This window comes from Mizuhopecten yessoensis, unplaced genomic scaffold (genome assembly GCF_002113885.1).
Source record: "Mizuhopecten yessoensis strain PY_sf001 unplaced genomic scaffold, ASM211388v2 scaffold716199, whole genome shotgun sequence".
Taxonomy (NCBI): domain Eukaryota; kingdom Metazoa; phylum Mollusca; class Bivalvia; order Pectinida; family Pectinidae; genus Mizuhopecten; species Mizuhopecten yessoensis.
This window is the reverse complement of record NW_018479997.1, coordinates 146,850-172,127: the sequence shown is the minus strand read 5'-3', so window position 1 is coordinate 172,127 and position 25,278 is coordinate 146,850. Positions and strand designations below refer to the sequence as shown.

Here is a 25,278-nt window from a genome sequence, read left to right as displayed (position 1 = left end):
TGTTTCTTTGCGAGAAAAGAGATATGATTTCTCCTGCTTCAACAGTCCTTGAAGCATGAACCCAATGAAAATTGCCCCTGTTGTCCTGAGTTCTGTTGACCACTATACAGTCTGTCACCTGTTGTCCTTTTCCGTAAAAATATATTTGGTCAAGGAAACTTTGTAAGCGGGTGTATTTTATGCATAATTCATAAGCTGTATTATTTTTTATTATAAATGACCAAAAAATGCAGTATATAGACCAAGTATTACTGATACCATATTTTGTTCTGTACCGTAATACTTTCTGTTGAGTTCCTCGGATGATTAGGACAGTAAAGGTTGTCGTAACGAAAAAAAATTGACAAGGTTTCCTTGTTTGTTTTAAAACAAGATAGAACACCGAACTTGAACAGAAATTATGTTTACGACGGAGCTACTTAGCGGGAGCAACCTTTTACACACTATTCTAAATAATACGTTGGAAGAGAATAAGAATTAAAAGATTCAGTTGGATTATCATCTCCCTTGCATGTATGTGTAATTATCAAACAGATTAGGACTAAAAAAATCAGTTAATAAAACATGTGACAGATAATTATTTACGCTTACGTGAGCAACTTGTCCACGAAGCATCATTTCGTACTTTTCGTATTGCATGAAATAGTGTTTTTGTAGATAAAAAGAAACGTAATAATAGCATTATCGAACTCAGGTTGTTTATGATTTACCTTCCGTCATCCTTAATAGTTATGTTTGTCCCAATATCGGGCTGCGGTGGCCGAGTTGTTAGGGGATATGACCGTCTACGGTCACTTGCCTTTAGAACACTGGGTTGCGGGATCGAGGCCCACGTTGGCCCCGATTTTCCTCCATCACCAAAACCTGGCTCCATCGCTGTAAAAAGAGGAGTGTCCTACATTTTGATGGCGTATACGGTAGAATAAAAGCAGTTAGCAACGTACATATTCTATGGTGCGCGTTTGCACTCCATAAAGGATATGTTCGTTGCAAACTGCGTTCATACTACCGTACGCCGTCAAAATGAAGGTCAATTCTGATATTTACATATATAAAACATTATTACATGCTACAACACGCAGAAAAAAACAGTCGAAGTAGCTTTGGTAGCCGCGTTTGCTAGGATAATATAGTTCTAGTAAATCTACATCGATATACGAGTAACTTTAAAAAAATCCAGTTACCAACACTAGTTTTTCTTCCTTTCAAATCTTTTAAATTTTATTAAATAAAGTGATGTGAGAAGCCCTTTAAACATTTGTAATTCAGTTACAACGGTCATCATGTACGCGTATTGACACACTGCTCATGGAGGGGCGCGGTCGAGTGTTTCAAAACGAAGCCGCCATTGTTGACGTTACCGTCAAAGATATTTGAATGTGCAACCAAGAAATAAGAAGTTTGTCAGTATTCCCTGGTATAATTAGACACAATGTATCCCCAATATGTTCCATGTATTTAGATGTTAAAGGAACCAAGCTATGGTTGTCATCTGACTGATATCTCGCTGAAGCGTGAACGGCGCCATATTTGAAACTAGTATCAACTCGCTGAGCCCTTTGTCACAGCATATACGCTAGTTTATACTCTACTCTAACCAGTTTACTAAGCTGAAGCAGGGAGACATGTAAATATTAAGACGTAAATAACACACAAATAGGCTAGGAAAGATATTGAATTTTTTAGGTAAACGTTAAACAAATTGCAATATTTTTTTCCCCACTGCAATGCATTTCAGTGAGTTACCCTAAATGGCTACCGAAAAGTCCGAAAAAATCCAAGAAGTGGAAGTGTGCCTAATTTGCATAAATCAAATATGGCCGCTATTTCGAACTTTTTCACCGAGATCGAGTTGCATTTCTTATCATAGGTAGATGTTGTGGCACTTAAAAGCACAAATTTCACACTTATATGAATATACTATGTTTTATATATTATATACAGAGGCACATCTTTTTTAATTGTGCATCGCAGTATTCATAAATCCAAAATGGCCCCGGATATATTAAGATTTACACATAGGTTTTGTCATATTTTTCAACTTTTAGAGCTGTGCAAGGACTGCTGTAAAGATCGGCGGTGAATCTGTTCATGTGGACCAGCAGCTCCTTTTCCAGAGACTTGTCATTGTCAGTAGAGAACGTGAAGATACTTTAGCATCAGTTTTTATCTACGAGTAATGCAGTCACCGCCTGCCCTGTTTGAATCTTCATGTATCCCCCTAGAGGCCGACAAACCAGTCCTAGCAGATGCACTTTGGAAGGTGTTTGAACATGAGCTGACACGAGAGCAGACACTACCCAGTGGTAATTATGTTCATTATGTTTTGGATTGAGGTGCTCTACTTCACCGTTTTCCTTGGCCATGTGGGAGCACTTTCAACAACATATGCCAGCTATATGTCAATTATGTCAGCAGCATATATGGAAGGCCAACAGTTGTTTTGATGGCTATCAAGGCGGTCCATCCATCAAGGACGCAACACATCTTAGACGACAGGTTGACAAGGCCTGACTGCCAACTTTGCAGAGAACATTAAGTTAACAAGCAACGCTTCATAAACCTATTCAGTTCCAAGCTCGAAATTGATGGTTGCACTGTATCCCATGCAAGAGGAGATGCAGATATATTAATTGTAACTACAGCAGTAGAAGCAGCTAAGTTTAAAGACAGTTCTTGTCGGGGATGACACAGACCTTCTCATCTTGCTGATCTTCTACGCTGATCTGAATGCAAAGGACGTCCTTTTTGCACCTGAGCCCATGGCAAACTCCAAGAAGAATCGAACACGGAATATCAAACAGCTGAAGGAAACTCTAGGAAGTAGTATGTGTGGCGACATTCTCTTTGTCCATGCGCTTCCGGGCTGCGACACAACGTCTCGCATATTTGGACTAGGGAAAGGCGTAGCACTGAAGAAAATCATGAAGATTAACGACCTCTGTGAGCTTGCCAAGGTGTTTAGTAAGCCAGCATCAGACCTTAAGAAGACCATTATTACAGCTGGATAGAAGGCACTTGTATGCCTGTATGGTGGTGACTCAACAGGTGATCTAGATTCTTTGAGGTACAAAAGATATTGCGTAAAGTTATCATCAATCCCGTCTGCCTTAGAAGCAAAGACTTTGCCACCAACTTCAGCAGCAGTCTGCGTGTGTACTATCAGATATTAGAATGGAAAGGAATGGCAGACGACCTGACACCGGGAGACTTGGGTTGGCAGGTCACGGATGGGAAGTATCTTCCAATACAAACTGATAAACCACCAGCACCAGCATCACTCCTTAAAGTCATCAGATGTGGATGCAAGAAAGACTGTGCATCAATAAATGCACGTGCCGGAAGTATGGCCTCCAATGTTCAACAGCCTGCTCTGATTGTCGTGGCACTATGTTTGTTGGAGACTACCAACTGTAATAACAACTGAGATTTTAAACCAATATAGACATATACATGTATTATAGTTGCTCTGGAAGGCATTGTGGATATGTATGTGTTTATGCAAACTAAAGAACCTAATTATGATATATTTGAAAATTAAAAAAAATATTGTACAACATGATTAAGTGTTGTCACAACTATTCTGATATAACATTATTAAGAACAAAGAATGATGATTATAATCAATTCTCTACACAAAAATTTCCTTAATTGGCAGCCATTTTGAATTTATGCAAATTAAGACACTCAATTAGGCACATGAAATCTTGTGCAAACAAAAGCATTCTTGAAAATAACATTTTAGACATTCAAAGTATACTAAAAGGATTCTAAAAGGTATGTACATTTTTGTAAGGTGAACATTTTGACTAAATCTAGGAGAAAACAGTAGAATTGGCGGCCATTTTGGATTTATGTAAATTAGACACACTTCCACTACACGGATTTTTTCGGACTTGTAGTATGTCATTTTGGAGACCTTACTTAAATGCATTGCAGTGGGAAAAAAGCGGGATACATTATTCATGTTGTTGTATTGTTCATGTACCATGCACCTTCAACTGTAACTGAAAATGTGTGTGTATACTCCGTAGCCATGGTGCCAGGCGCTGCATGTTCTTACTCAGTACCTGACACTGTGTAACTATTTCTGGATGTTCTGTGAGGGGTTCTACCTCCACGCGCTCGTCGTATTTGCCTTCACAAGTGACAAGCGCCTCCTCGTCATCTGTTACGTCATCGGCTGGGGTAAGGCATTGCAATACAATACAATCGTACGCAAAAGTAGTTACTGATGACTAATGATAAGTGACCAACCGAGAAGTAACTTAGTGCGACACTGATACTGATACGTATTTGTTTGATTAACAGTCGGTCCGCTTATCCCAACTGCAGTGTATGCGGCAGTCCGAGGGTCCAAACCGGAACTACGTCACGGGTTCGTAGCCTTTCGATTAACAATTTGTATTTTTTCAATTTATTTAGAAAAGGTCGCTAACTCCACAAGTTTCTTCTGTTAGTATATGTATACAGTATTGCTCACTTTTGAAAATAATTGGGTTTCTCCCTACGATATGATCTCGGAACTGTTTTATCAGTTATAAAAAGAGTGTTTGTTGATGTAAATATTGTTAATATAATGCTACCATTAATTTAACTTATTGTTGAATCCATTATTTCAATAATTCAAAATTGATGAATACTGCACATTTAGAAAAAGAAATCGTTAAGATTCTTTGGGACCAAAAAATATTTCAATATCTTTCCGGATAGGAATATTTCAAATGTATTTACGTGCAGTAGTTAACGATGCCATATGAGACAGCATAGTAATCAACGCGTAACGCATATGTTTAACTTAAAGGTGTTGGTCTATTACCGCAGACGAGAACTGGATCCTGACGGGCCCTGTTGTGGTATCCTTAGTGGTAAGTACGCACAGTCAAAACTTCACAGAGCCCATCGTGAAAGCATTACTGGAAAGACATACACTCTAATACTCACGGGGGTTCATCGTTGTATCGTAACTAGTAAAAACATACTCTCTTATACTCACGGGTGTCCATCGTAGTATCGTAACTGGTCAATACACACACTATTATCCTAATGGGGGTCCATCGTGGTATCGTTACTGGTAAAACATACTCTCTAATACTCACGGGGGACAATCGTGGTATCATCATTACTAGTAAGAACACACTCTCTAATACTCAGGGGGGTCCATTGTGGTATCGTACATGTTACTGGTAAGTATATACTCTCTTATCCTTATAACATTGTGGTTGTCTTTTATAGGTGAATTTTCTGTTTTTACTCAACATTTTACGGATATTGCTGTCTAAGCTACGAGCAGTAAATTCCAGCGAGGCGCATCAGTCAAGGTAGGTAAACGTTGATCATCTAAAGCAGATTTACATTAAGAGCTACGGGTGCTTGTTTGTCTACTCAAATTATCAAAGGAAAATGAATCGTAATAAAAAAGGTAATATATTATTATTATAAATTGAGAGGTTGTTGAAAATATTCTTTGTATTTCACTTTTAACTCACTATACCAGGTGGTGTTTCAAATACATTTGTCACGATGATATAAGATAAACAATCGTGCACATCGGGTGCATGCATTGTATTTAAATCTTGACTCTTGCTGCAAATATGATATGTTGTAATAATATACTGAGGAAAACATATTGATTTACCCTAAAAATATACAGGGTCGATTTAGCTCTATACTCGGTTTCAAAACAAATTACTGTGATTATACAGAATACCATGTTAAAACTGCCGCAATGTACATGAACAAAATCTACTCAATTCATATATTTACGTAACGATGAAATACAATAAAAAAGTTACCAAACGTTTTGTAAATTTGATATATTTTATGTAAGTATCGGACAGAAAACCATAAAAAAGGAACAGCCAGAATGCAAACTTCAAATGTTCTGTTTCTTCCGCCGATAAGCTGATTTTGTTAAAACGATTTTTTTATCTAGAATCTAATAATAATCAACACTTAATATTCCTTTCATGTGACAGTTGATCTTATTGGATGTTGTTTTGCTTTGCATTATAAACACTGCATGTTATATATTTGAAAAAGTTGATGTCTGCACTATTTCAAATCATTGTTCACCATAGTAATCATCAAGGTCACTCGTCGGCCGAACACCCGTCGGCAGTAGGCATATACCTCATTTAAAGTTAAATGTACGGCCGTTGAATGATGTAAATGATGGTAGGCTGGTGGATGATGTGCCCTGTGTCATTGCAAAGTTCTCGGGGATTACCAAACGGGTTGGTTGTTAAAAAGTTTGTGACCACGAGGCACTGATGGGGGTGGGAAGTCGGTATTTAATATGACAATGCTATAAGCGTGTGTTTTTTTTTTATTTTAGATTAGAAAGAATAATAATAATAGTACAATGGTGCGCCATTTATGATTTTTGTAATGTTCATTACGACAACTACGTTATCTCGGAGAAAGGGGAAATAACTTTTTCTCAGAAACAGGTCTATGGGTAGTAATATGAAGTGGTCATTGTGTGTGAAATTAGCTGACTGGTTGCACGAAAATCGTTGTATGCATAGTGTATTCATAGTCTAATGGCAGTTGTTTTCAGTTGGTAGATTCATGTACAGTTATCAATGGAAACATTTGTTTATCTTTAAAATCACATATTCAATATATGCTCTTGCAATATGTTTATTATGTAGTATGCAATCAAACTAGTTCCCATGAACAGGATATATGTTAATAGTAAGTCAGATTGTGCTTGAATCACTTTACAAAAGATTGAATATAATAGTCTAACGACGCTCATTACAAATACACTGTATGCATACCTGCGTATATATAATTCGCATTCTTGAACTTGAAAAACAAGGATATTACAGACTCGTTTACATTAGCAGCATAATCAACAGGGGTGGCGGCTTACTATTAAAATGGAAGCTATACGATATGCGTCGCATTGCGGACAAGACATGTGTTCCCAAGTCGACATGGGCTCATATTCCCTGTCAGGATTTTTGTTTCCTAAGCCGAAAACGACAAGTGAAATATATTATTACACTATCCTGCTTCTTAAAATAGTAATACAAATGCGTGTAACTAATATTACAAAATAAAGGTGGATGCTCTCTACAATTAGTGAAATAGGCCAGTATGGATAACTATTATAATTGTTTGATATAAATTTCAATATTTTGCGACAAGTAAAATCAAACGGTTGCCTACTGATTTCTCTAACGAGAAAAAGTTTAGCTGAAACGTTTAAAGAAATTGTGAATGTCAGTTGAATACTTCTTTAAACACATTTTGTAAACTGATAAAAAACAAGAAGCCAAGGGGTATTAATAGCTCACCCGTTATTTTAATTTTCAATTTAAAACCTGCTGAGTACCATACAGGTTTACCAAAGGAGTTCAAGAAGCAAAGCTTCAAGAAGAACTATATGTACATCTGTTTTGGTGGTTAAGACACCAAGAAAATGAATTACCATGTAATGTTCCAAGGAGGGGCCACAGTCTCAATTTATACAAATTGAGTTTTTGACCCTAAGCATGCTTCAGACCACATTTGGTTTAAATCTCTTCATTTCTACAGAAGGGGAAATATTTTTCTCTATTTCCCCTATTGGGCACCGTTCCTCTGCCCCCGAGGGGCACATCCTCAATTTAAAGATATTAAATTCCCTTTGCCAAAAGATGCTCTAGAACAAGATTAGTTCAAATCCCTTCATCGGTACAAAAGGAGAAGGTTTGGTTTAGTTTAACTTTGTTCAACGTCCTATTAACAGCTAAGGTCATTTAAGGACGTGCCTCCATGTGTGTATGCAGGAGATACTGGGTATATTGGTGTGCTTGCGGGAATAACAACTACCATTTTTAAGGACTTTGGTATGTCCATGCCTGGGGACAGAACCCATTGTCTTCCTCACCTGGCGGAACGCTCAATATTCAGGCCAAAAGTAGAGTTTTGCCAAGCAAGGCGTTAGGAAATAAAAGGATAGAAGTAGAAATGAAGATAAATATCACAAATATTGCAATGGTCGCAGCAGAATTATTATGTTCGCTTTCGTGTCCCCAAATAGAGGACACCAAAGAAAATCCCAAATTCTGCAGGGGGTTAAATAATAGGTCGCCTCCTACGATACATGCAGTGGGTAACAGCAGGTGTATTCTTTTCCCGATCCCCCACCTGCAGGGGTGACAAAAGGAGAAGGATGTTTAATGTTTTCCTCTTTTTCTCCTCATAGGCCCAACCCATCTGCCATAAAGAAGGGAGCCCACATACCTCAGTTGACACAAAATTGATTCTTTTGTCCCTGAGTATGTTTCACACTGCATTTGGTTTCAATCCCATTCTCTTTTAGAGCAGGAGAAAGTTTCCTCCATTTCTCCTATTGGATTCATATTTTATATTGGTGTACTTGTTTTTCCCTTACCCTACACAGGTGTGTCTCTCGTTGAGGCCGGGAAATATCAGCTTGTCACCCCCTAGGGGGAGATAGCCTCGTGATGATTAGCACGTGTTCAATTGTGACGTCATTAAAATGTGTCACCGAATATTGTGACGTCATCAAAAGTGAATGACGATATTCATACCCCACATGTGTTTTTGTTTACATTACTGTCGGTGGAGTTGTGACTAAAATAATAAGATGGGAGGAAACAAGCATCCCCTACCATGAGGGTGTGACAGAGAAATCTCCAACCCTTGTTTTTTTTTTTGGTTGTCTAACCCTCGGCAGAGAATCGGGTTAGACAACCAACAAACATCACCCCTCGGGTTGGAGATTTCTCTATCACACCCTCAAGGTAGGAAAATATTCTATTAATCTTAGTTTCACGGCTTCTGACTTACATTGATAGATGATACAATAGTATTTCTCTTGATTTCTTTCTAGACGGACAGCACGTGCCACACTTATCTTAATACCCTTACTGGGCCTACAGTACTTCGTCATCCCCTTTCAGCCGGACACTCCGTCACCAATCTATGACATCATATCCGCTGTGCTTACGTCATATCAGGTATGTATACCATACGTATTTTATGTCACTTTAATTTTCATTCAATTTATTTTTGTTTCAAACATTAGCTATTATGATTTGTAGTTCATTACAATGCTACATGTAATGATTTATTGCCGTCTTTGAAAATAGGGAATGGTACCTTTATCTATGTATCAATACTTTTCTTTACAGGGCGTGCTTGTGGCGTTATTTTTCTGTTTCTGTAATGGCGAAGTTATCAACGTCGTTCGGCGAAAGTGGAAAGTAATGAGGGAGAGATTAGGCGGCGTGGACATGAAGCGCAGTAATACATTCAATGTGAGTCTGTTAGAGACGACCTATGTCCCGAGGACCACTTCTGGAAATGGTTCTTTCCACCGGAAGTCAGTGGAAGGCCCGTTATCTGTGAAGGTACATGCATAAGGAGAAGGGATGGGTGCCAATTTTTGTCTTCTGGTTGGTATCACCGATAGGTTTTCATATAAATACCTTTGGGTTATGCCGTTATGATATATCATGACATTAAGGTAAGGTCGGCGGAGACCATTGCAAAAATAAGGGGGGGGGGGGTAAAGGGGGAACATGATATGTTTCGAACCTTTCCTCATAATTTTGATGTTAATTGCAACTCCCGAGATCCAGATTACAAAACTGACTGCAAAAACTAGGCCATTGTCAAATACCTTTTTAAGTAACATTTGTTTTACAATAGTGATGACCCGGCATAGAAGGCCAAACAACTGCTGCTTTAAACAGAAAATATGAAGGAGCATATTTAGCATAGGAACTGGTGACGAGCTTGTTTTATTTGGACATGAATATATAATTTTCAGATATTTTAGAACACAATGAACAGTTTTATGCGATTCATTTGTACATTGCTGCCTAGCTGTTGCTATGTTTTTGCAATTGTGTCTATGAAAGTGCATTTACCAGTACAACAAAGAAACTTCAAGAACAATGGACTTGATATGGATTTACATATCAAATCAATGAAACCTGGTTATCAAGTATATTAGTGTTGGGAAAAATAAATATAATTAATATTGCTGTTTATGCATTGTCAATCTCAGACTTGGACCAGCTCTCAATCATCATACCATTATCTCCACAACTGCGATAGTTTGATGTGTCACCTTGTTTGATAGTGCTTCACTTTCGGCTTAAGTGTTGAGCGTTCGCCCAGGTTAGGAAGGCATTGGATTCAGAGTCCTTAAAAATGGTAGTTGGTATTCACTGCTTAACGTTCAGCATTCTGGGCGAAAATCATTACATATTACACATACAATTTTCACAAAGTTCCCAACAAAAGGAATAATGCTGTGAAGAAAAACATGTTTCAAAGTCGTCCACTGCTTTATTCGGCCATTTGCAGTATCAAGAACCAACCTTACTACTGTTAAAAGGCGAGATTAATTTGCTTCAGTATACAATGTACGTGTTCTGCTTCTGACCCTTTGGAAGGAATGAAGGCATTTCTATCTTAATACGTCCAATACCTAAATGCATACAGAAACATCGAAAATAGTCATATTTTGAACACCAACTTGTGACAATAAGAACTCCAAGCATGACGTTCTAATTCGTATTTTACTGATGCGTATGACTTTAAATGTATACCATTTTGACTTTATTCCATATAGATATATAATTACTAAATAATAAATGCATTAATCACATGTATTTTCCCTTTATTTTACCCCAATATACGATTACATACACCTATCCCGTCAGAAAAACACCAACATTGTAATTGCATTGTTTAACGGCCAATTGACAGTTTGAGTCAATAAGGGCCAAACAACAATGTAACAACTAGACATTCACAAAAAAATAATACATGAAACCAGAAACAAAAGGTTAAAATGTGTAAAAGAAATAAATACAGTGATTAACTGAATGTAAATACTCATAGATTGATTGCACATAAACTGTATCAAATAAATGTTTCGGAGAGGGTACATTGTAAAATCTGTCTGTCACGTATTTGTTTGAAATCATTGCAAATGGTTGATCACATGTATGACATTAAGGTTGGTCTCCTTGTGTAAAATGTAACTATGTGTGATGTAGGTATGGCCTATGTGTAGTCGCGAGAGCACAACTTCCTCTATAAAAAATCGACTTTTCACAATTCGTTCATCAGACGTCTACCAATCAATCAACCTTTATGCACTGAATCAATTGAGTTGTCTTAATTAAAAGTATTTTTCTTTTGAAAATTGTGTTTTATTATTTATTTGCTTGCAGAATGTTTTGTCAACTTTAGAATATTTGGTCTTTCATTAATACTATACGCACTCCTAAATAATAATATCGCGCTCAACTCGTATGATCAGTCTAGCATGTTCTTGTAAGAACATTTACCAACACCCATAGTCGATGTTTATAGCTGCAAGTCACAATGTAGTATGTTCCAGTCTAATAAAAACTAGAAAATGTCTGTAAGACATAAATGCCCCGTTGTCATGTTGAATTATTTTCTGTGTTCTGTAAAAAGTTACAACCACTTTGATCTTAATACCCTGAAACATGCACACACACAAGGTACTACACTTAAAGTTGATTTTAATATTCATTAGTTTTTTCTGTATGCTATTACCATCACCGTAACATTTTGCGGCAGTATCATGTATGGAAAAGACAATGAAGATTATAATGTACCTGGATATAAAACAACCGAAATTGAGATGATTGTCAGTTTCAATAATTATAACCTTATTAAGTAAACCTAGATTCTGAGGTTACCTTCCTTTACTGTATACGTTGTGGATATATGATCAATACCCTAGGAAGACAATGGAATGGTCAGAGAAATAGGTAGTCAGCACAAGAATCTGGCATGAAGGATGTTGAAGATGGCAGAAGCAAGGTTTAATGTTGTTCCGTTGGTAGTTCATACATGTTTGCTTCTGTTATATATAAAAGATCAACGGAGTTGAGAATGGGACGCTTCAGAATGTCTTCAAAATGTAGTCGTCCAGAGCGCGCATTTAACAATGCAATAGAGATATTAAGATGGTGGTTTAGTGGAAATGGGTCTGGATGGAGGGCATAAGATAAAAGTCGGGTCATCTCTGTATTGAATGTATTACTGGCACTGAGTTTCTTCTCATGAAAGTGTTTAATATGAACACCATCTAGAGTTTTAACACGACTAAGGGCGACATATGCTTGTCCCTTTTGGAAAAGATCCTCAAACGAGATGACAATATTGTCAAGAGTAGCTTCCTGTATTTTGTGGATGGTTGTAGCCCAACAGAGTCGTAGAGGAAATTGTTTGCGTGACACTGGCAATTTAGATGTAGAAGTTGAAAATGTGACTTATACGGGTAGTATAGGAACAGCATTTGTAGGATAGTTGGTGTTTATCCGTGCATTTCTGCCGACACTTCATACATCAAATTTGATGATCACTTCCTGTGGAGTTTCGTTTTCAAACGTTTCATATCGAGAACCTTTCCGTGAGATCCATTTGTCAGGCCATCTAACACATCCAACTTTTCGGTGACAATTATTCTAGCTCCAACAGCCAGTCTAACAGTTGAAGACAGTCCTCATAAATATCTGGCATCATCTGAAAGTGTCATATTTTCCATAGATAAAGGAATGCGGTCCTGCGCATGTAGGCTAACTATCTCAGACTCTAAATGGTTGAGCTTGTCTTCATTGAACGCATTTACCTTGGCATGTCTTGAGAACACATGGGGTACATCAGCTGGTGTTTCAGAGTCCTGCATACTTCTTTGTTTTAATGATGCTATGTCCCCTGGAGTATGCCTGCCAACAAGAATTCTGTTAAGCATTTCTGAGAAGTTTATATCACTATTTGCTCCACAAAGAAGGACCTAGTGATGCATATTCATCATGTGGCAGCACCTGGAATATGTATCTACCTATCGGTGGCAGTTGGTACATGTCTCCAAACACATTTACTGAGAGTCCTCCAAACACATGTGATCCGCCAAAGATTTCATGCAGTCTGTTATGTATCTGGATAATGAAATCACTGGAAACCATGGAGATTTCATCAATTATGATGAACTGTGTATTTCTTTTTTCATCAAAGAGGGATTTCATGGATTTGGATTGTTGGTGAAACTGAGTGTGTCCGAGTGATTTTTGTTTGTTTGTTTGATTTTGTTTAACGTCCTATTAACAGCTAAGGTCATTTAAGGACGGCCTCCCCTGTGTGCAAGATGCATGCGTGTAGTGTATGTGTGTGTATTTTGGGAGGCTGCGATATGTTCGTGTTTGTCTCCTTGTGATAGCGCGGAACTGATGCCGACTTTATAGTGCTACCTCACTGAAACATACTGCCGAAGACACCCAGCAGGACGCCCCACCCGGTCACATTATACTGACAACGGGCGAACCAGTCGTCCCACTCCTAATTTGCTGAGCGTTAAGCAGGAGTAGAAACTACCATTTTTAAAGACTTTGGTATGTCTCGGCCAGGGGACAGAACCCAAAGCCTTCCTCACAGGGGCGAACGCTCAACAAATGGCCAAAAGTGAGGCATTGTCAATAATGAAAGCAGCTGTTCAAGATGGAGCTAAAAGCAAAACTGTTGGCAAATCTGAGGTCTCCCCTTCTTTCCTGAGCATTATCTGAACAGTCTGGTACAATGCTTTAATAAGTTGCGATTTGCAGGTACCTGCTCCTCCAGAAACAAAAATATGCAACGGATCTGGTTTTGGTACCACAGATCTTTCACAAGCTTGCATGTGGGTAACACCACGGGTGATAACAACTTGAAGTACTGTTCATGGTTCAGTGTCCTTACATGCCTGCTGTAATCGCAAAAGGCATCACAGATGGCAAGGAGTCTATGGCTAAGCTAAGACCTTCGTTTCCATTACTTTGTGGGTTGGGCAGTTTGATTGTATCAAGAAATAAATGGTTGCTAGGATGAAGAATGTGATGGTCTTGGTCAATGTGATGGTCTTGGTCAATTTCTGGTTTTATTGCCTGGTTATCATTGTTTTCCTGTTGTGTTTCTGAAGCAAGATTATCCCAAGCGTTTGTTGGTGGATCCATTTCATCCATCTGCTGAATTGCTGTGTCAATAAGATCCTTCGTGCTTTTGAAGTTTTTGTCTGGTATCTTCCAACAATGTCCTTTGGGGTACTTTCTTCTTTTTCTTCCTGTAAGATGTCAGGCTGGAAGTCTTCTTCCTGCGTTTTGTAATTGCCAGTGTGATACCAGGACGCACAGAATGCAAGACACCATGCATGTAAGGCTGGTGGTCTTTTGCTATATTCCACTGAGAAACACAGTTTCATCCTCATCTTCCAGCTTTGAGAGCAGGTAAGATGGTTTCAGTATACTGGTGTGGCAATCCTGTTGGAATCCATACAGTTTTTAAGTTTGTTTTGTGTAATGGCAATCCTAACACTTTATAAACTGCTTCTCCCGCACTAACATCTCTAGAGTTCATAAAAGCCTGTCCACATTTGTTCATTTGTTCCCTGATTGGCTCTTGAGCAGATTCTTTGGAAATTGCATGCATAAGTGTTCTCATCTCACGTTCTTCCTTTGTTATGTACATGTATGAAACCACGTACTGAATACATGCGTAAGGATTGGACACAAACTGTACATCCAAGTTGGCTTGCCAAAGCAGTATCAGAGTGGGATTGTAGTTGTTTATCATGACGGAGTCTGGATTTCTTTTTAGTTACACTGTTGTAGCATTTGAAGAATTTGACAATGCTTGTTGATATGTGCTATATTGAATCTTGCATTTATTCAGCACTTCTTCATACGATGTGTTCCCTAATTCAGGATTGTCTGATATGTAGGTTTTAACTGTTGCCATCGTTTCTTGGAATATCTTTCTCCTCTCCTTTTCTATCTCTGGTGCTACTGTGTCATCAGTATCTGGCTTCTTGGTTATATGAGTATATGGTGAAATAGGACGTGGAAAACCATACCGACAAGTTATCCCTCCTTTCCTACTGGTTCACTAGGTCATGTAGTTTAGAATCTGTCTCCTGGTTTGGTAGAACACAGTGTACATATTTGTCAATAAATGCCGAGATACACTCACTTGAGTCTTTTTCAGGGTTTGGGACATCTTCTATCCAAAGAACTCAATGTGCATGCGGTGAACCGCACTGTTGAAATTCGATCCTATAGAAATACTGGAGTACCTGTCCCAATGGTTCTGCTTTGGATAAGATTATGTCCTGCATGAATATAGCAAGCCGATACTGGAAGTGTCTTGCAGCTGATATTGGGTTTGATATGAGAATCTGGCACTTTTCTTCATCAGGAAGGGCTGTTATTTCCTCTTGTGACATTTCTTGTCTTTTCTGAAGTAGGATATATTGTATGGTGTCAAACCATTTGTGGTCAGCAGCAGATAGTAAAGAATCAAGTGAATATGCCAAACTGTTTTATTGCTGCTAGTACAGTTGTGTGACCGCACAACGCACCAGAAATAGCGTGCGCACGCCGTGCGTACATCGTTCACACACCGTCCAAACATGGTGCGCACAACTGTGCGATTGGGTACAACTTGTAGATCAATATTACGGAATAAAAATAAAATGAAAATTGTATGTATTACTGTAATTTCTCATCACAGAAATGAACATTATGTACAGTTTTACAATGCGTGTAACACAGCATTACAGTGACCGTTAGACTATCAAGAATGGGTTTTGCTCCAAGGTAACAGAACAGGTAAATAACAATTTGATGAGTGACCAGAGTTTTACCTGGCGCCCTGTGCCTGACATATAGAGCCGATATATGATACCGTATCACAACTGGACGTTTAATATTTGTTATTTGCGTTCGGTTTGCCTATAGCACCTCTTCCCTTGTGTTTTCACACCCCTTGCCCTACCCGACGAAATACGTAAGTGCCCCGGGCGGAGGAAAACTACGGTCCTGGTACATGTACAAAGTGGTTATGTTTACCTGTATACGGGACTGTGTTGTGATTTCATATGTGTCGATTGACGTCGTTTAAAAAATAGATGGAGGTAGAATATAGAAGCATACGTAAAATTCAAGTTTATGTGTAACACGAAACCGTATATATTGTTAAGGCATTCCTCAATTTACACCAACCACGATTGTTATCGCACAACGTTCGTCCATCGTCCGCATAAATGTTCGCAAGCAATAATCGTCAAGATGTCAATCGTGCACACCGTGCACACATCGTTCACACACCGTGCATACATCGTGTAACGTTGTGCGATCCCATAACTGTAACTTGTACTGCAACTTCTGCCAAAATGGAGGTGTTCCTCTTACTGGTTGCAAGAATCTGTAGGCTTGGGTCTTTGAAGATGAATTGCCTCATCCTATTGCAGTCTTTAAGAAGTCCAGCAGTAATGGAGTCAGTGTGATCTCCCCTGAGACATTTACGAGCGCTACTGACATACTGTCTAGGATTTGTTTCCTTTCTGTAAGAATCTGTGCCACGAAAATATAATCAATGTCTCTGACAAATGTTCCCTTTGCATTAAGCAAACGTTTCTGAAAATACTTCTTAATTGTCAGCTTTGTCTCCTCAAAGTGTTCATCCATCATGGGGTTTATAAGTGACTTTTTCTGTCCAGGTGCTATATTAAGTACATTGTTTACATCAAGTATCGGTTCACCGGTTGAACACAGGAATTAAACTGACACCTCGCAGTTTGTCATTGTTGCTCTCTTTCTCCTCCTGCTCTTGTGCAGCAATAGAAGATGCCACATTTATTGAATCAATGTTTGTAGAATTCACATTTGCAGAAACCTGCTCTTGTTCAGGAATCGTAGAAGAGTTAATATTTGAATAATCAATATTTGAAAATTCCACATCTGCAGAAAAAACAAGTGAATTGTCCTTAAACAACTCAGACTGACTTTCATCATGGCTCGTTTTTTGTATAAGGCCTGTCTGGTCATCATCACAGTTCTTTATCTATTCTTGATTTACCTGAACTTCTTGGTAGTGCACAATATGTTCCCTTAGCCAAGTGCATTAAGCACTGTTTTTGAACTCAAACTTATCATGTCCGTTATACTGAATTTTCCTTTTGAGTTTTAAAGGTAAAATATCAGCACAGTTTGGAGTTGTAAGGAGAGTTGGACAGACTTCGTTATGGTTGACTGGGATAATCACCACGGAACAAGGTATTCCTTTTAGCCTTCTTTTGGGGAGTGCTACCAGTTTCATAAACGGATATCTCTGACATAACAATCGAACTTCCAAAGGTGAACAATCTTTCACTTCATCTGGTACATCAATAACCTCCAAGTTGTTTGCATCTTCTTGTGGTGGTAGTTCATTCTTTTGTATGATACACTTTGTGTTACAAATCCATTCAAATCCTAGAGCAGATTTGATTCCACACTTGCTTTTGAGATATGGTGTAATATTTGTAAATGATCCTTTTAATGTTCGTTTCACACTACGATGATACATGAGGCGATTACAACATGAACAAACATATTTTGCATAGTCTTAAATGTGTTTTTTAAAGTTAGAAATAGCAAGTTTGATATCTGCTGGATTTCTTTTTTTTTGTTCCTTTTTCTGCTTTCGTGTTCAGTTTGAAGTTTATATGCTTCAGAGGTAAGACAATACTTCCTTTTTTTCTACTATTTGCTCTTCTTTTTGTGCTTCTTTTTCTTATTTCATTTTTCTGTACTGCTGTCCTTGTCACTGTAGAGCGTCTTTGTTGCTGCATCCGTTCACGTTCATAACCTTTTGCCTTTGTTGTTTCAGCGTCAGATTTCTGTTTTTCTTTCTGGGATTGTCTGTACCGTTGTTGGCGTTCACATTCATATCTTTTCTTGTTAATGATTTCAGCTGTAGATTTCGGGTTTTCCTTTCGTGTTTGGCGGTACTGTTCTTGGGGTTCACATTCGTATCTTTTCTTGTTAATGATTTTAGCTGTAGATTTCGGGTTTTCCTTTTGTTTTTGGCGGTACTGTTTCTTTCTCTCACGTTTCTTAATGATTTCAGCTGTAGATTTCGGTTTTTCCTTTTGTGTTTGGCAGTATAATTTTCTCTCACATTCATAACTTTTCTTCTTGGTGTTTTTTTTGTTTGTTCCTTTTTCCGCTTTCATGTTCAGTTTTAAGATGATATGCTTCAGATGTAAGACAATACTTCCTTTTTTTGTCTCTTTTCCTTATTTCGTTTGCCTATGCTGCTGTCCTTTTCAATGTAGAGCGTCTTTGTTGCTGCATCCGTTCACGTTCATAACCTTTTGCCTTTGTTATTTTAGCGACAGATTTCGGTTTTTCTTACTGGGACTGTCTGTACTGTTGTTGGCGTATATGTATTTTTTTATTCTCATGTTTCACAAAACGTACTGATAGTTGTACAAGCAGCTCAAACCATGCGCGTGTATCAATGATTAATATTAAAATAAATGGCTTTCCTTAGTTGTGATAGTTTCAGTTATTTTCGGTTAAGGAAGTGATTAATGCTGTTTAGGTTAGATAGATGGAGTCGGTTGAGATCAAGTCAATGTGTACTTCAATCTCAATTGAGACTTAGTCCTTAACAAATCCGAGCTTCCAAATTGGTGCCCCAAATTATTAATTGTATCGGGACCGGAGCTTTCAATGGCCATTTTTTTCCGACGACTTTTGGATAATATGTCACATGTACATCCGGTCTTTCACGTCAACAAAATGTCTATCCCATGTGCTGTAAATGTACTTGCTTTTTCATGTAAAGATTTCAAAATTGAAAATGAGTTATCAAATCTTCCTGAGCGAAAAAAAGCAATGGGTAGTCAGTACATTGCATCCACCACATTGCAATAGAAGAAAAAACTATTTACTTGCATTTACGGCACAATCGACCAGGAAACTGAATGAATATTTAATAACCACATTTGATTAAACAATAAGCCATATAACTTTGTAAAAATGAGCCAGATTTGTCCCAAGAGAGGCTCCACACTTTCAGCGGTACTGTACACACGGGCATTCCGTCCGTTGATTTTGCGACTTCAAATAATTTTCCAAAAAAGAAGGATCCGCCTTTGCCCAAGAATATAGAAAATGAATGATTTTGTATCTATATTTACTTTGATTTCTCTAGATTCTGGACCCCTTCGTAAAACCGTGGTCCACGCCACGCCTGTTGTTCCCCCTCTAACTGTAAATCATGTTACAAGAAGAAAATGCTTTCTTTTATCACGTTTATGTTAACCATTTCACATATGTTCGTAAAGCCGGAAGCAAGTGAAATGCTTGCGCAAACTAAGCAAACGTCGCAAGTCAAATCGAAACTGCGCTCGCAATCAAAAATCTATTAAGAATTGTCTTACGAATATTTTTTCACTTACGATTTCTTTCGTGAAACTGACTTAAGTGTTCTCTTACCATAATCGTAACTCAAAATCTTACGACAAATCGTGAGATTTTTTTGTGAGAAAAGTCACAGATTGATAAACTCTTGGTTATTCGTAGCATTGGCAAGGAAAAAATCCTTTTGTGATTTGCAGGGCATGGCCTCTGTAAAACTCACTTTTGGCGAAACCACTCCTCTTATAAGCCGCATATATCCTTTGTTGACGGACCGTCCGGATACCCATCAAATGCAACAACGGCCTCGCCATATTTCCTTGTTATATAATCGAAGTATGTTTGACAAATTGACGAAAATGTGTCATCTTTAGTCCAAGGAACCCACTGTAGGAGAGAACCCCCATCAAGTACATACTGGACAGTGTCCTTATGGTATTCTATAGATCCATATCCTCCAAGATTCCATACAGCGTCGGCAAGTGCTTTTTTTCATGCTTCCCTTGGTAAGCCGGATGATTCGAAAAGATCTGATGGAACAGACCACAATTCATAACGTGATACGTCTTCCAAATCTGCTCCTTTTAGATTCCAAACAGTTGTTAGACATTGAAATAGGAGCTGTGGATCGACATCTATTGCTTCACCATCACCCTTTACGTTTGTTTTTGAGCCACGTTTTACCGCCTGGTTTGATCGCTTACACGTGAAGTCAAGGATGGGCTTATCGATCATTGATTGAAGTATCTTCATACCAACTTCGTTTGCGCTATCGACATTCACGCTGACTTCAGCCTTTGATCATGTTTCGATGTTACGGGGAGATTGATCTTTTCTTTCCTTTAGAAAGGACAGACTTGTAGTTGTGTCTTTATGGTCCATTTCTTTCCTTGTCCTAGTTGTCTCTTTATGTTGCTCACTTGTTTGAATCAAATGTACAGTGGTCAGCTCTTGCACTGCATTGTTGATGTCAGCACATGCTCCCCGGCGGTATGAAGGTTGCCATATATTTATACCATTAGTAAAATACAGAAAAAAATTCTTCTGCATTTTCTTTAAATGTTATTACATTAAACTGCACAATTTTTTCGACAGTGATGCGCCAATTTTTTTCTATAAAGTTACGAAAATGTCTATGATTTATTTTTCTGATCAATGTATATTTTTCGACGAGTTGGATGATATATTATAACCAATGTTGACGCTAACTGATTATCCTGATGTTCACAACATTTTGTCAGAATGAAATAAGAGGCCCAAGAGGGCCTGTATCGCTCACCTGAACATTTAAGCAGTCATAGCAAAATATTCTCATTAAATATTATATTGCACTAAAAATATTTCCCTCGCAAACTTTGTTGGCTCCATCTGTTGAAACTGCCAGCAAAATATTATTACAAGATTCTACGCTTTTTTATTCTTCAGAAGTTGCTTGACATATTTTTCCCTGTGACCTTGTAAGTAGGTCAATGTCATTTTCCTTCTCAAATTGGTAAGCTCTATTCCAAAAGCTACCAGCCAAATCTTATGAATCCATTTCTTTTAGTTCTTAAGAACAAATCCATTAAAATGTTGTTGACATCTGTGACCTTTAAAAGGAGGTCAAGGTCACTTTCATTCGCAAACTTTGTTGGGCTCTTTCCTAGGAAGCTACAAGCCAAATATAAAGATTCTATACCTTTCAGTTCTTCAGAAGAAGTCATTTGAAGCTTTTAACACATTTGACCCCCGTGACCTTGAAAGAAGAACAAGGTAATTTTCATTCTCAAACTTGGTTGGGCTCCATCCGAGGAACCAAGCAGCCAAATATGAAGATTCTATACCCTTCAGTTCTTCAGAAGAAGTCATTTGAAGCTTTTAACACATTTGACCCCTGTGACCTTGAAAGAAGAACAAGGTAATTTTCATTCTCAAACTTTGTTGGGCTCCATCCGAGGAACCAATCAGCCAAATATGAAGATTCTATACCTTTTATTTCTTCAGAAGAAGTCGTTTGAAGTTTTTGACAAATTTGACCCCTGTGACCTTGAAAGTAGGTCAAACTAATTTTCTTCCTCAAACTTTGTTGGGCTCTATCCCAGGAAGCCACCAGCCAAATATAAAGATTCTATACCTTTCAGTTCTTCAGAAGAAGTCATTTGAAGCTTTTTTAACATTTGACCCCTGTGACCTTGAAGGTAGGTCAAGGTAATTTTCGTTCTCAAATTTTATTGAGCTCCATCCTAGGTACCAATCAGCCAAATATGAAGATTCTATACCTTTTAGTTCTTCAGAAGAAGTCGTTTAAAGTTTTTGACATATTTGACCCCTGTGACCTTGAAAGTAGGTCAAACTAATTTTCTTCCTTAAACTTTGTTGGGCTCTATCCCAGGAAGCCACCAGCCAAATATAAAGATTATATACCTTTAGTTCCTCAGAAGAAGTCGTTTGAAGTTTTTGACATATTTGAACCCTGTGACCTTTAAAGTAGGTCAAGGTATTTTTAGTTCTCAAACTTTGTAGGGCTCCTACCAACAAAGCTTTCAGCCAAATATCATGACTCTAGGCCTGTCCGTTCTTCAGAAGAAGTTGTTTAAAGGAAAAGTTGACGGACGAGGACGGACGGACGGACGGACGACGGACGCCGCACCACGACATAAGCTCACTTGCCCTTAGGGCAGGTGAGCTAAAAAAAAACAAGAAAAAAGAGTTAAACGAAAAAGGAAAACTTACTTAGCATTAACGCAATATAAAAAACTTACTTAGCATTAACGCAATATAAAGAGTGAACTTTAAATTGTACCTACAGGTTTCCGTAGATTTTATTTTCGGCACAGATGATAATTGTGTCATAAAAACACAATATTATCATGTCATATTTCGAGCTTGACATATATCAAATTCAATTTGCATAAATAGGGTTTGGTATTGCAGGAAATGCTTACGTTTATTTGAAAACAAAATTCAATAAGAGATATAAAAACAACACGGTTCGAGGCATGGTACAATTTTCTAAGCGTATCGTCTTTATTTCAAATGCAAATATATTTCTTTATGAATTAGACACATTGATTAACTATAAGTAATTCTCCTTGTTTATCTCACCTTCAATATTGTTTGTCGTCACAATAAAAATATATTTGCAGCAGAAAGTCAAAAGCTCTCGTCTGCAAAACAGCCAACAATCAATCGGAGTTATCTCCCTTTTGACTTACGACAGCCTATAAATGCCGTTCACTTTCTCGGAACATGTACACAAATATAACGGTAAAAATAATCTTTTTCTGCTGCTTCGATTTCTTCCGATTAATATGTTGTTAATAAATGGTTTTGGAATGAGTTTTATTGAAATATGTTCTTTTGCAACTAGTTTGATGTTAAATAGTAAAATGACTGGACTATTATTATCTTGAAACGAATTATTGATGTCCTCTTTATTATTTGTCAACATGTGTTTGGTAATAATTGCATCATCATTCCAACCATCTGCTAGATATGGACCAAGGACAGACACAATATAGCTTTCTGATGCCACAAGAAAGGACGCCCTTAATGCGTTTTCTTACTTTTAAACCACTTTTCAACTAATATGCAGAGTGCCGACTCAGTCAAGTGATATGGACGAACCCAAATTGACTGTCGGTCAACTGTCTGTTATCGGAGAGATACGTGAAGAGAGAATCTTGCACGTGTCGCTTCAGTATCTTACTTCCAATAGGAAAAACAGAAATAGGCCTGTAATTGTTGACATGAGACCTATCACCAGGTTTGTGCACTGGATTTAAATAGATTAAAAATATAAACATGTGGATTAAAAACGACGTCGCCAGCCAAGTTCAGTAACTGAACAGAGACGCCATATATGCCAATCGAACTCCAAATAATTTGAACAACTTTAGGAAACAACGAAATGGTGTAAACAATCTGAAAAAAGGACAAAAGAATTATTTTATGCGGACATAAACGGCCTTTAAGACAATTACAGTGATACAAATCCTAGAAACTTTTGGAAACTAGTCCGAAGGTTAATAAAATCATCAGACACATCTAATAGTATACGAGTGCGAATAGTTAAGGAGTGCGACTGGAATATAGAAGTGGATGACGTCATAAAGACTAATATACTTAACGATTACTTTGTTTCAATATCTACTCTAGACGATACTAACATTGACGTACCTGTTATAGAATCTAGAACAGACTCGACCATTCCAGACATACCGTTTAATATTAATGACATTATCGACATTATCGACATTCTAAAAAATCGGTAAAGCTGTAGGAAAGGATACTATTAGTCATACCATGCTGAAGAATACCTCTTATTCAGTTGCTTATCCTCTTTCATTGATCTTTCTCTCATCTTTGGAAACTGGATCTTTTCCTAAACAATGGAAACATGCTCTAGTTATGCCGTTTTTTTAAAAAGGCGATAAACAAGACCCTTCAAATAATAGACCCATAGCATTACGAAGTACTATTGGTAAAGCTTTCGAAAGATGAGTCGCTAAATATTTACATAACTACCTTTTAGATAATTCTCTCATATATAAATATCAGTCAGATTTTCAACCAGGTCATTCTACTGTACACCAGCTTATAGAAATATATCATACTATGTGTGACAATCTTGAAAAAACCCAGCCAACTTGTCTAATTTTTTGTGATATTTCTAAGGCGTTTGATCGAGTGTGACATAGGGGACTGGAAGTGAAACTAGCTAGCTATGGAATATCGGGAAAGTTACTGGACTGGTTAATTAATTATGTTACTAAAAGATCTCAACAAGGTTTTTTTTATTGGAAATAGAAGTTCTTCTGTTAAGAGAACAAATGCAGGAGTACCTCAGGGTTCGGTTCTTGGCCCATTGCTATTTATACTATATATTAATGACATAACAGATAATATAGAAAGTCTATCAAAACGTTTTGCTGAGGACAACTCTCTTTTGTATTCGGATAAATCACCACAAGTAATTGAACAAAAAATTAATAATGATCTCGTAAATATACAATTGTGGGCAGATAAGTGGCTTGTTCAATTCAATCCTGCAAAGACAGAGGCTTTAATTATTTCTTATATTGAACTTGATCACCTCATTGAAATTAACTTTAATTATGTAAGAATTGAATTTGTTGAAAACCATAAGCATCTGGGAGTATTCATCAATGCTAACTGTAAATGGACCTATCACATTGATAATATATGTAAAAAAGTGGTTAAACAATTAAGTGTCCTCCGTAAATTGAAATATACCCTGAACCGACGTACACTGAATAAAATATATAGAACATGTATACTTCCTATTCGAGAATATTGTTGCGAACTTTGGGATGGTTGTTCTATTACTGATTCAGACAAATTAGAAAAACTACAACTTGAAGCTGGACGTATTGTCACTGGTTTACCGTCGTTTACTAGTAGACAATCTATATATAATGAAACTGGATGGGATTCTCTAGCCCATCGGAGATCCCGTCGAAAACTTCAATTACTTTTCAAAATCCACAAAAATATAGCAACACTCTACTCCCTTCCCTTGTCGATAAATCTCACTATAATCTTCGAAACGTTAAAAACTACAACTTACCTAACAACAGACTTGAATTATCTAACGTATCCTTTTTTCCTTCTACTGTTAGACTGTGGAACCAGTTACCTACTAGTATACGACGTAGTGTCACGTTCTCATCATTTTGAAACGCCATTCAAGACGTAAACTTGCCTCTTGTACCAAATCCCTTTTTATGGTGATAGGAAAAATAATATTTTGCATACAAAATTAAGAAACCGTTCTAGTACCTGTGACCCGTTCGTGTTAACCTTATTGATTACAAACGTTGTATATGTGGCTTCCCTATTGAAGACACACCATTTCTTTTTTACCTGTGATAAATATAACGAATAAAGAATTAAGAGCTTTATCGTGAACTGAATGAATACATGCCTCTTAATTTAAATCTACTTTTATTTAGAGATACACACTCTTTCGGAACATGAAAACATAACGATATTCATGCATACTCAGCAATACATTCGTGACTCTAACAGATTCCAGTAACCCCCCCCC

General features: G+C 37.6%; 1 protein-coding gene across 1 annotated transcript in view; it reads left to right on the top strand.

Moving 5' to 3' along the window:
• The window catches only part of LOC110442057 (calcitonin gene-related peptide type 1 receptor-like), a 50,434-nt gene that overhangs the window by 23,742 nt on the left and 1,414 nt on the right, over window positions 1-25,278 (top strand). Inside the window, exons 6-11 of the mRNA XM_021485482.1 lie at window positions 4,035-4,188; window positions 4,312-4,378; window positions 4,805-4,868; window positions 5,236-5,321; window positions 8,852-8,978; window positions 9,153-9,371. Of these exons, the coding sequence (XP_021341157.1) occupies window positions 4,035-4,188; window positions 4,312-4,378; window positions 4,805-4,868; window positions 5,236-5,321; window positions 8,852-8,978; window positions 9,153-9,371 (717 nt within the window). The remainder of the gene's footprint in view (window positions 1-4,034; window positions 4,189-4,311; window positions 4,379-4,804; window positions 4,869-5,235; window positions 5,322-8,851; window positions 8,979-9,152; window positions 9,372-25,278) is intronic.